Source organism: Procambarus clarkii, chromosome 4, assembly GCF_040958095.1.
Source record: "Procambarus clarkii isolate CNS0578487 chromosome 4, FALCON_Pclarkii_2.0, whole genome shotgun sequence".
NCBI classification, from domain to species: Eukaryota; Metazoa; Arthropoda; class Malacostraca; order Decapoda; family Cambaridae; genus Procambarus; species Procambarus clarkii.
In genome coordinates this window covers 42,896,475-42,908,974 of record NC_091153.1, presented here as the reverse complement: position 1 = coordinate 42,908,974, position 12,500 = coordinate 42,896,475, and the positions used below count along the sequence as shown (strand labels likewise).

Below are 12,500 nucleotides of genomic sequence, written 5' to 3'. Positions count from 1 at the left end.
TTTGAGAATAAATCAGTTTTCAATACACAGTATATAAAATTGATGAATGCGTCTGGGGAGGACAGGCCGCTGCTTTAACCATCCTAGTGCGAGGACAGGTTGTATAACACCTTGTTAACGAAGTCATTAAGATGTCGTTTACCGTAAGTTAACCGGCATAAGCCATTGGGCTCAATTTCAGGATGCTGTTATGGGTCTTTTTTTTTTTAATGTCTGGTCTCTTCAAGCCGTTCAAATTGCTGTACTCACCTAGTTGTGCTTGCGGGGGTTGAGCTCTGGCTCTTTGGTCCCGCCTCTCAACTGTCAATCAACACTCAGCAGCTGTGTGTCGGTGGCAGCTTTAATGCTGTTGTTGTGGGATGGTGGTTGGAGTGGGTGAATGGTTGAGGTGGTGTTTGGGGGGATATGTGTAGAGTATGTAATGGGCTCGGTCGTGCGGGGCCATTGACAGCGGCCCCTGAAGTAGCGAGGCGCTGGGATGGTTTTTAAAGCTGCTTCGCCGTAGGTCAGTCAATATTCTTTGTCTCAGTGCTATGGCTGCATGTTGTTATGTTACCTGGGTGATACCTGGTTGATGGGGTTCTGCGAGTTCTTCTACTCCCCAGGCCCGGCCCAAGGCCAGGCTTGACTTGTGAGAGTTTGGTCCACCAGGCTGTTGCTTGGAGCGGCCCGAGGCCAGGCTTGACTTGTGAGAGTTTGGTCCACCAGGCTGTTGCTTGGAGCGGCCCGTGGCCAGGCCTGACTTGTGAGAGTTTGGTCCACCAGGCTGTTGCTTGGAACGGCCCGAGGCCAGGCTTGACTTGTGAGAGTTTGGTCCACCAGGCTGTTGCTTGGAGCGGCCCGAGGCCAGCCTTGACTCGTGAGAGTTTGGTCCACCAGGCTGTTGCTTGGAGCGGCCCGAGGCCAGGCTTGACTTGTGAGAGTTTGGTCCACCAGACTGTTGCTTGGAGCGGCCCGAGGCCAGGCTTGACTCGTGAGAGTTTGGTCCACCAGGCTGTTGCTTGGAGCGGCCCGAGGCCAGGCTTGACTTGTGAGAGTTTGGTCCACCAGGCTGTTGCTTGGAGCGGCCCGAGGCCAGGCTTGACTTGTGAGAGTTTGGTCCACCAGGCTGTTGCTTGGAGCGGCCCGAGGCCAGGCTCGACTTGTGAGAGTTTGGTCCACCAGGCTGTTGCTTGGAGCGGCCCGAGGCCAGGCTTGACTTGTGAGAGTTTGGTCCACCAGGCTGTTGCTTGGAGCGGCCCGAGGCCAGGCTTGACTTGTGAGAGTTGGTCCACCAGGCTGTTGCTTGGAGCGGCCCGAGGCCAGGCTTGACTTGTGAGAGTTTGGTCCACCAGGCTGTTACTTGGAGCGGCCCGAGGCCAGGCTTGACTTGTGAGAGTTTGGTCCACCAGGCTGTTGCTTGGAGCGGCCCGAGGCCAGGCTTGACTTGTGAGAGTTTGGTCCACCAGGCTGTTGCTTGGAGCGGCCCGAGGCCAGGCTTGACTTGTGAGAGTTGGTCCACCAGGCTGTTGCTTGGAGCGGCCCGAGGCCAGGCTTGACTTGTGAGAGTTTGGTCCACCAGGCTGTTACTTGGAGCGGCCCGAGGCCAGGCTTGACGTGAGAGTTTGGTCCACCAAGCTGTTGCTTGGAGCGGCCCGAGGCCAGGCTTGACTTGTGAGAGTTTGGTCCACCAGGCTGTTGCTTGGAGCGGCCCGAGGCCAGGCTTGACTTGTGACAGTTGGTCCACCAGGCTGTTGCTTGGAGCGGCCCGAGGCCAGGCTTGACTTGTGACAGTTTGGTCCACCAGGCTGTTGCTTGGAGCGGCCCGAGGCCAGGCTTGACTCGTGAGAGTTTGGTCCACCAGGCTGTTGCTTGGAGCGGCCCGAGGCCAGGCTTGACTTGTGAGAGTTTGGTTCACCAGGCTGTTGCTTGGAGCGGCCCGAGGCCAGGCTTGACTTGTGAGAGTTTGGTCCACCAGGCTGTTGCTTGGAGCGGCCCGAGGCCAGGCTTGACTTGTGAGAGTTTGGTCCGCCAGGCTGTTGCTTGGAGCGGCCCGAGGCCAGGCTTGACTTGTGACAGTTTGGTCCACCAGGCTGTTGCTTGGAGCGGCCCGAGGCCAGGCTTGACTCGTGAGAGTTTGGTCCACCAGGCTGTTGCTTGGAGCGGCCCGAGGCCAGGCTTGACTTGTGAGAGTTTGGTTCACCAGGCTGTTGCTTGGAGCGGCCCGAGGCCAGGCTTGACTTGTGAGAGTTTGGTCCACCAGGCTGTTGCTTGGAGCGGCCCGAGGCCAGGCTTGACTTGTGAGAGTTTGGTCCGCCAGGCTGTTGCTTGGAGCGGCCCGAGGCCAGGCTTGACTTGTGAGAGTTTGGTCCACCAGGCTGTTACTTGGAGCGGCCCGAGGCCAGGCTTGACTTGTGAGAGTTTGGTCCACCAGTCTGTTACTTGGAGCGGCCCGAGGCCAGGCTCGACTTGTGAGAGTTTGGTCCACCAGGCTGTTGCTTGGAGCGGCCCGAGGCCAGGCTTGACTTGTGAGAGTTTGGTCCACCAGGCTGTTGCTTGGAGCGGCCCGAGGCCAGGCTCGACTTGTGAGAGTTTGGTCCACCAGGCTGTTGCTTGGAGCGGCCCGAGGCCAGGCTTGACTTGTGAGAGTTTGATCCACCAGGCTGTTGCTTGGAGCGGCCCGAGGCCAGGCTTGACTTGTGAGAGTTTGATCCACCAGGCTGTTGCTTGGAGCGGCCCGAGGCCAGGCTTGACTTGTGAGAGTTTGATCCACCAGGCTGTTAAAGATTCGCAACCTGAAACATAAAGTTCCAAGTAGCACGGGCTATGGTGAGCCCGTAGTGGCTTTCTGGCTACAGCCGCCCCCACCCCACAGGGGAGGGAAGAGACTTTCGAAAGTTGCAGATACTTGATAAAGTGCTGGAATCCCTTGTATGGTGTTCGAACCTTTATAAGGTTTCTGAGATTCTCGAAGGGTGATCAATCTCCTGTCACGTCATTGACAATTTCTGATAGTTCATCATTATGAATAAAACTCTGAATTTTCCCTTTATTTACAAAATTCATTTACATACGACGCAATATGCCTCGTTCTTCCGACAGAATTTACATTTGGTCTACATCAGTAGGTGGAGTAAACTCTCAAAGAGGTACTTTGTAGCCTAAGCCTAGCAGGGGCAACATCTAGAAGTCTGCTAACCTTATTGGATGACCCATAGACGTATCAAGCAGATATCAAGCAGACATGCAGCTCTCCCTGCGTAATAGAATGATGCAGGTAACCAGATATCAACCGTACATCAACCAGATATCAACCGTACATCAACCAGATATCAACCAGATATCAGCCAGATAGATGGAGTAACTGGTGTGAAGTTCACATTTCCTCAAGTCTACCTACGAGATTTTTAGTTAATGTTCCCTGGAATATTGCTGCCTCTTATCTAGAGCCGTCTCCCTCACTCCTGTTCCCTCTATCTCCTCCTCCTTCCTTCCCACATGCCATCCCTATTCTTTTACCCTCCCTCCATCACCTATCTCCCTCCCTCTCCTCTCCCTGGCGTGTGAGGTCTTAGTCCTGCTATAAAATGAGATTGAGGCTCGTCTGACGGGCAACCAGTCACCAATTGTACCTGTATTTTACCTGTGGGATTTTCCCGTCGACTGGGCACGTTTGGGCACTAAGGGCATCCTGTTCTTGTGGGATGCCCGTCTGTCCTTGTGGGATGCCTGTCTGTCCTTGTGGGATGTCTGTCTGTCCTTGTGGGATGCCCGTCTGTCCTTGTGGGATGTCTGTCTGTCCTTGTGGGATGTCTGTCTGTCCTTGTGGGATGTCTGTCTGTCCTTGTGGGATGCCCGTCTGTCCTTGTGGGATGTCTGTCTGTCCTTGTGGGATGCCTGTCTGTCCTTGTGGGATGTCTGTTTGTCCTTGTGGGATGCCCGTCTGTCCTTGTGGGATGTGTGTCTGTCCTTGTGGGATGTCTGTCTGTCCTTGTGGGATGTCTGTCTGTCCTTGTGGGATGTCTGTTTGTCCTTGTGGGATGCCCGTCTGTCCTTGTGGGATGTCTGTTTGTTCTTGTGGGATGCCCGTCTGTTCTTGTGGGATGCCTGTCTGTTCTTGTGGGATGCCTGTCTGTTCTTGTGGGATGCCCGTCTGTTCTTGTGGGATGCCTGTCTGTCCTTGTGGGATGTCTGTCTGTCCTTGTGGGATGTCTGTCTGTCCTTGTGGGATGTCTGTCTGTCCTTGTGGGATGTCTGTCTGTCCTTGTGGGATGTCTGTCTGTTCTTGTGGGATGCCTGTCTGTTCTTGTGGGATGCCCGTCTGTCCTTGTGGGATGCCTGTCTGTCCTTGTGGGATGTCTGTCTGTCCTTGTGGGATGCCTGTCTGTCCTTGTGGGATGTCTGTTTGTCCTTGTGGGATGTCTGTCTGTCCTTGTGGGATGTCTGTCTGTCCTTGTGGGATGTCTGTTTGTTCTTGTGGGATGTCTGTCTGTCCTTGTGGGATGCCTGTCTGTCCTTGTGGGATGTCTGTCTGTCCTTGTGGGATGCCCGTCTGTCCTTGTGGGATGTCTGTTTGTCCTTGTGGGATGTCTGTCTGTCCTTGTGGGATGTCTGTCTGTCCTTGTGGGATGTCTGTTTGTTCTTGTGGGATGTCTGTCTGTCCTTGTGGGATGCCTGTCTGTCCTTGTGGGATGTCTGTCTGTCCTTGTGGGATGCCTGTCTGTCCTTGTGGGATGTCTGTTTGTTCTTGTGGGATGTCTGTCTGTCCTTGTGGGATGTCTGTTTGTTCTTGTGGGATGTCTGTCTGTCCTTGTGGGATGCCTGTCTGTCCTTGTGGGATGTCTGTCTGTCCTTGTGGGATGTCTGTCTGTCCTTGTGGGATGTCTGTCTGTCCTTGTGGGATGTCTGTCTGTCCTTGTGGGATGCCTGTCTGTCCTTGTGGGATGTCTGTTTGTCCTTGTGGGATGTCTGTCTGTCCTTGTGGGATGTCTGTCTGTCCTTGTGGGATGTCTGTTTGTTCTTGTGGGATGTCTGTCTGTCCTTGTGGGATGCCTGTCTGTCCTTGTGGGATGTCTGTTTGTTCTTGTGGGATGCCCGTCTGTCCTTGTGGGATGTCGTGGGATGCCTGTCTGTTCTTGTGGGATGCCTGTCTGTCCTTGTGGGATGCCTGTCTGTTCTTGTGGGATGCCTGTCTGTCCTTGTGGGATGCCCGTCTGTCCTTGTGGGATGCCTGTCTGTCCTTGTGGGATGCCTGTCTGTCCTTGTGGGATGCCCGTCTGTCCTTGTGGGATGTCGTGGGATGCCTGTCTGTCCTTGTGGGATGCCCGTCTGTCCTTGTGGGATGTCGTGGGATGTCTGTCTGTCCTTGTGGGATGCCCGTCTGTCCTTGTGGGATGTCGTGGGATGTCTGTCTGTCCTTGTGGGATGTCTGTCTGTCCTTGTGGGATGCCTGTCTGTCCTTGTGGGATGCCTGTCTGTCCTTGTGGGATGTCTGTCTGTCCTTGTGGGATGCCTGTCTGTTCACCATTCCTTCCCCGTCCCATCCCAAATCCTTATCCTGACCCCTTCCAAGTGCTATATAGTCGTAATGGCTTGGCGCTTTCCCTGACACTTCCCCCCCCCTCTAAGAAAATAAATAAGAAAATAAATAAGAAAATAATAAAGGAAGGAGGAGCGACTTGGTGGTGTTGAGTAGTTATCTTGAAGTTATCTTGAAGTTATCTTGAGAGTTGGTAAACTCTCCTATCGTTACTTAGCTTAACTATCTCAGCCATCTTGGTGTGTGTACTGTATTTCCTGAGTAAATTTAATATATAGAAGGTTATCTTGAGGTTATCTTGAGATGATTTCGGGGCTTTAGTGTCCCCGCGGCCCGGTCCTCGACCAGGCCTCCACCCCCAGGAAGCAGCCCGTGACAGCTGACTAACACCCAGGTACCTATTTTACTGCTAGGTAACAGGGGCATAGGGTGAAAGAAACTCTGGCCATTGTTTCTCACCGGCGCCCGGGATCGAACCCGCACAGGATCACAAGTCCAGCGTGCTGTCTGCTCGGCCGACCGGCTCCCCAAGCTGTAAGAAGCATAGAAGCCTCCTCACTAGCGACTTGAGAATGTTTCAGGACGGACCGAAACGTCGTCGTCCCTTCATTTTCTAGTGTGTGGATTGGTCAACTTAATATAAAGAAGTTGATTAACTTTAATATATAGAATGAGGAAACCCCACATATCAGAAGATCTTCTCTTTACAGAACACTTTAACGTAGATGATCCTGTGGTCCCGGGTTCGATCCCGGGCGCCGGCGAGAAACAATGGGCAGAGTTTCTTTCACCCTATGCCCCTGTTACCTAGCAGTAAAATAGGTACCTGGGTGTTAGTCAGCTGTCATGGGCTGCTTCCTGGGGGGTGGAGGCCTGGTCGAGGACCGGGCCGCGGGGACACTAAAAAGCCCCGAAATCATCTCAAGATAACCTCAAGATAAGAAGATCTCTCACCTCCCTCCTCCTCCTCCTCCTTCCTTACCTACATTCCTACTATCTCTCTCACCACTCTCCTTCACTTGAGTAGTTCACAGATCTCGAGAGAGCCTTGAGAGACCTCATGTTGGGTCTTACTGCGTTGCTGGGGCCAGATTCACCAAGGAGTTACGCAAGCACTTACGAACCTGGGGCCAGATTCACGAAGCAGTTACGCAAGCACTTACGAACCAGGGGCCAGATTCACGAAGGAGTTACGCAAGCACTTACAAACCTGGGGCCAGATTCAGAAAGCAGTTACGCAAGCACTTACAAACCTGGGGCCAGATTCAGAAAGCAGTTACGCAAGCACTTACGAACCTGGGGCCAGATTCACGAAGTAGTTACGCAAGCACTTACAAACCTGGGGCCAGATTCACGAAGGAGTTACGCAAGCACTTACGAACCCGGGGCCAGATTCACGAAGGAGTTACGCAAGCGCTTACGAACCTGGGTCCAGATCCCCTTCCATATCCAGCCTCTCCCTTCACCCCGGGGTGGCCTTACCTATCCCCCTCCCCCCTCTCCCGTCCCCCCTCCCCCCCTCCCCCGTCCCCCCCTCCCCCGTCCCCCCCTCCCCCGTCCCCCCCTCCCCCGTACCCCCCTCCCCCCCCTCCCCCGTCCCTTCAACCTCACTGCTCCCTATAAACGACAGGTTTAGAACAGAATAGACAGGTTCGGTTTGACGGACAGGCGACAGTGACGCGTGTCGTTGTGAGTAGGAAGGTGACAGCTCTGTTCCGGTCGAGCGGTGGACGGGTGCCAGGCGTCTGTCTGTCCCCCTCTCTCCGGTACATCAAGGTGTAGCCGTCACTTTGGAGTGACAGGTGGATGGACCTGTTGTCGTGCGCGGGGAAACAGCTGGCGCTGGTGGGGGAAAATGTGGTAGGGGGTGGTTATCTTGAGAGGGTTATCTTGAGAGGGTTATCTTGAGATGGTTATCTTGAGATGGCTATCTTGAGATGGCTATCTTGAGATGGCTATCTTGAGATGGCTATCTTGAGATGGCTATCTTGAGATGGCTATCTTGAGATGGCTATCTTGAGATGGTTATCTTGAGATGGCTATCTTGAGATGGCTATCTTGACATGGCTATCTTGACATGGCTATCTTGAGATGTCTATCTTGAGATGGCTATCTTGAGATGGCTATCTTGAGATGGCTATCTTGAGATGATTTCGGGGCTTTAGTGTCCCCGCGGCCCGGTCCTCGACCAGGCCTCCACCCCCAGGAAGCAGCCCGTGACAGCTGACTAACACCCAGGTACCTATTTTACCGCTAGGTAACAGGGGCATAGGGTGAAAGAAACTTTGCCCATTGTTTCTCGCCGGCGCCTGGGATCGAACCCAGGACCACAGGATCACAAGTCCAGTGTGCTGTCCGCTCGGCCGACCGATAGGGGGGGGGGATGTGGTGGGGGGCTAACGCCATGTTTGTTGTGGTTGTGGTGTGGGGGGGGTGTACTCTCCTAGTTGTACTCGCCTGGTTGTACTCGCCTGGTTGTACTCGCCTAGTTGTACTCGCCTGGTTGTACTCACCTAGTTGTACTCGCCTGGTTGTACTCGCCTGGTTGTACTCACCTAGTTGTACTCGCCTGGTTGTACTCACCTAGTTGTACTCGCCTGGTTGTACTCGCCTGGTTGTACTCACCTAGTTGTACTCGCCTGGTTGTACTCACCTAGTTGTACTCACCTAGTTGTGCTTCGGTTCTTTGGTCTCTCCTCTCAACTGTCAATCAACCGATGTACAGATTCCTGAGAAGCCTGTGTACATAACACAAGAGGAACGAGGGAGAACATATTTGGCAACTTGGGACACATAAAGTACTTAAACTATTGGGGCGTCTTAAAGCTCTTTAAATATCTCTAGAAAGGAGAGGAGTCGTATGTTCTTGTACCCACCTCTGTAAAAAATAAGATAAGAGATATCACATAATCTATACGTGGAAGATACTGGAGGGACAGGACCCAAATCTACACAGTAAAATACAACGTACTGGAATGAACGATATGGAAGAAAATGCAGAATAGAACCAGTGAAGAGCAGAGGTGCCATAGGCACAATCAGAGAACACTGTATAAACATCAGAGGTCCGCGGTTGTTCAACACCCTCCCAGCGAGCATAAGAAATATTGCCGGAACAACCGTGGACATCTTCAAGAGGAAACTGGACTGTTTCCCCCAAGGAGTGCCGGACCAACCGGGCTGTGTTGGATATGTGAGCCTGCGGGCCGCTCCAAGCAACAGCCTGGTGGACCAAACTCTCACAAGTCAAGCCTGGCCTCGGGCCGCTCCAAGCAACAGCCTGGTGGACCAAACTCTCACAAGTCAAGCCTGGCCTCGGGCCGCTCCAAGCAACAGCCTGGTGGACCAAACTCTCACAAGTCAAGCCTGGCCTCGGGCCGCTCCAAGCAACAGCCTGGTGGACCAAGCTCTCACAAGTCAAGCCTGGCCTCGGGCCGCTCCAAGCAACAGCCTGGTGGACCAAACTCTCACAAGTCAAGCCTGGCCTCGGGCCGGGCTTGGGGAGTAGAACAACTCCCAGAACCCCATCAACCAGGTAGCTTGAAGGTCTATTCCCCATGCTTATCAGAACTTCAATTAAGTTGTGATCTGAGTAACAGGTTTGCCATCTTTTCCTTGCCACTTCCCTCCTTTCCCCTCCCCTCCCTTCCCCTCCCCTTCCTTTCACTTGCCTCCTTTATGACATCACCGTTATTATTGTTATTCTATGATAGGAGCAAGAGATAAGAGAGGGTGGGTGAGCGCTATATATAGCGGAGGAAGAGTTGCTGCTGCTCTCAGCTTACCCCATGAGTATGCTGCTATTGGCAGCGGTTACCTGCCCTGTACCCACCAGGGGCGAGATGTGGCTCTTGGGCCCCGGTTTCTACCTATTTGATTGGCACTGGAGCTCTTCAGTCCAGCCACGAGTGACACCATTCGTGCATGTTAAGAATAAAGGGTTATTTTGACATGATTTCGGGGCTTAGCGTCCCCGCGGCCCGGTCCTCGACCAGGCCTTCAGGGAGATTATTTTGTTTTGTATCTTGAGCATTTTGTTCCCGTGAACGTTCATCTGTCCCTCTTGTTCTTGGTGTTCTGAGGATTTATGTCCTCGTGGATTGATGTTCTCGCGGCCCAGTTGTGGGGCTGGACGGTAGAACGACAGTCTCGCTTCATGCAGGTCTTCGTTCAATTCCCGACCGTCCAACTGGTTGGGCGCCATTCCTTCCCTCCGTCCCATCCCAAATCCCTTATCCTGACCCCCTTCCCAGTGCTGTATAGTGGTAATGGCTTGGCACTTTCCCTTGATAATCACCTCACCACCTCACTGGGTGTTATGACCAGGCTTCTGGTTGGTGGTCTGGTCAAGAAGGCTGTTGGGTGCCGCCGCTGGCAGCCTGATGTGTTGGTTACAACCCTGACTCATTTGTGCTCCTGTCTGACGCCCGGGTCCCGTCATATTTCCCCCTTCATCTGGAAGCACCTGTCTCTCTCTGTCTCGGTCAGGTGGACTCGCCTAGTTGTACACACCTGGTTGTGCTTGCGGAGGTTGAGCTTCGGCTCTTTGGTCCCGCCTCTCAACTGTTTAATCAACTGGTGTACAGGTTCCTGAGCCTACTGGGCTCTATCATATCTACATTTGAAACTGTGTATGGAGTCAGCCTCCACCACATCACTGCCTAATGCATTCCATCTGTTGTACTGACACTGAAAAAATTCTTTCTATTGTCTCTAAAGGTGTGTACTCACCTCTTTCTGCCTGCAGGATCGAGCGTTGGCTCTTGGATCCCGCCTTTCTAGCCTTCGGTTATTTAAAGCACTGACTCCTGTCCTACTTCTCTATCATGCCTAGTTTTAAAGTTATGAATAGTGTTTGCGTCGACAATGTGCTCCTTTAGTTCATTCCATTTCCGCACTACTCTCACGTTAAAAGAAAACTTTCTAACATCTATGTGACTCATCTGAGTTTCCAGCTTCCACCAATGTCCTCTCGTTCTGTTATTATTACGTGTGTACATTTCGTCTATTTCCACTCTATCAATCCCCATAAGTATTTTGTATGCTGCTGTCATATCTCCCCGCTCCTTCCGTTTTTCTAACGTCGTCAGGTTGAGTTCCTTCAGTCGCTCTTCATATCCCATCCCATGTAACTCCGGGACTAGCCTCGTCGCAAATTTCTGAACCTTTTCCAGTTTCTTAATGTGTTTCTCTAGGTGGGGCTCCATGATGGGCCTGCATAATCTAAGATTGGTCTCACGTAGGCAGTGTAAAGCAGCCTGAATGCCTCCTTATTTAGGTTTTTGAATGACGTTCTAACTTTTGATAGCGTAGAGTACGCTGCTGTCGTTATTCGGTTTATATGTGCTTCAGGAGTTAGATTAGGTGTTACGTCCACTCCCAGGTCTCTTTCTCGAATCGTCACAGGTAGGCAGTTCCCCTTTATTGTGTACTGTCCCTTTGGTCTCCTATCACCTAGTCCCATTTCCATAACTTTACACTTTCTCATGTTGAACTCCAGTAACCATTTCTCTGACCATCTCTGGAGCTTGTTCAAGTCCTCTTGGAGTATCCTACAATCCTCATCTGTCACAACTTGTCTCATTATCTTTGCGTCATGCGCGAACATCGACATATAGGACTCGACTCCTGTAGACATGTCGTTAACGTATATTAGAAACAGAACTGATCCCAACACCGATCCTTGAGGTACTCCACTCGTTACTGTTCGCCAGTCCGACTTCTCGCCCCTTACCGTAACTCACTGGCTCCTTCCTGTTAGGTATTTCCTTACCCATGCTAGGACCTTTCCGCTTACTCCTGCCTGCCTCTCAAGTTTGAATAGCAGTCTCCTGGTTGATACCTGGTTGATGGGGTTCTGGGAGTTCTTCTACTCCCCAAGCCCGGCCCGAGGCCAGGCTCGACTTGTGAGAGTTTGGTCCACCAGGCTGTTGCTTGGAGCGGCCCGAGGCCAGGCTTGACTTGTGAGAGTTTGGTCCACCAGGCTGTTGCTTGGAGCGGCCCGAGGCCAGGCTTGACTTGTGAGAGTTTGGTCCACCAGACTGTTGCTTGGAGCGGCCCGCAGGCCCACATACCCACCACAGCCCGGCTGATCCAGCCCTTCTCTGTGGAGGTACTTCCTGTGTGGTACTGTGGAATACTCTGGTATACTACAGTCATAAGAGGTATACTGTGGTATACCGCAGGGGTGATGGGCAATACTGTCGTTAGGGGAATATGATGGTCAGTGCGGGTTAATTAAGGCGCGCCCTTGTCCATAGTTCAGTCTCAAGTGGGTTGTCCTATCTCACCTCTTGACCTCCACCGTGACCCCTACTCTCCTCCCTCCCTCCTTACCACCCACCTGCAGGGTAAGTCATCCTCTGAGAGAGAGAGAGAGACAGAGACAGACAGAAACAGAGAGGTAAGTATCTCCCTCCATATCCCAAGGGAGAGAGAGAGAGAGAGGTCTCCCTCCATATCCCAAGGGAGAGAGAGAGAGAGAGAGAGAGGTCTCCCTCCATATCCCAAGGGAGAGAGAGAGAGAGAGAGAGAGAGAGAGGTCTCCCTCCATATCCCAAGGGAGAGAGAGGTATCTCCCTCCATATCCTAAGGGAGAGAGAGAGAGAGAGAGATCTCCCTCCATATCCCAAGGGAGAGAGAGAGAGAGAGGTCTCCCTCAATATCCCAAGGGAGAGAGAGAGAGAGGTCTCCCTCCATATCCCAAGGGAGAGAGAGAGATCTCCCTCCATATCCCAAGGGAGAGAGAGAGAGGTCTCCCTCAATATCCCAAGGGAGAGAGAGAGAGAGGTCTCCCTCCATATCCCAAGGGAGAGAGAGAGATCTCCCTCCATATCCCAAGGGAGAGAGAGAGAGAGAGAGAGAGAGAGAGAGAGAGAGAGAGAGAGAGAGAGAGAGAGAGAGAGAGAGAGAGAGAGAGAGAGAGAGAGGTCTCCCTCCATATCCCAAGGGAGAGAGAGAGATCTCCCTCCATATCCCAAGG

The 12,500-nt window shown here is 52.7% G+C and overlaps 1 protein-coding gene across 1 annotated transcript; it reads right to left on the bottom strand.

Moving 5' to 3' along the window:
• Positions 1–3,598: 3,598 nt before the first annotated feature.
• LOC138371371 (zonadhesin-like) lies at positions 3,599–5,506 on the bottom strand. Its single transcript, XM_069336155.1, has one exon. It carries the CDS (start codon positions 5,504–5,506, stop codon positions 3,599–3,601), a length of 1,908 nt encoding a protein of 635 aa, XP_069192256.1.
• Between the last annotated feature and the right edge of the window lie 6,994 nt (positions 5,507–12,500).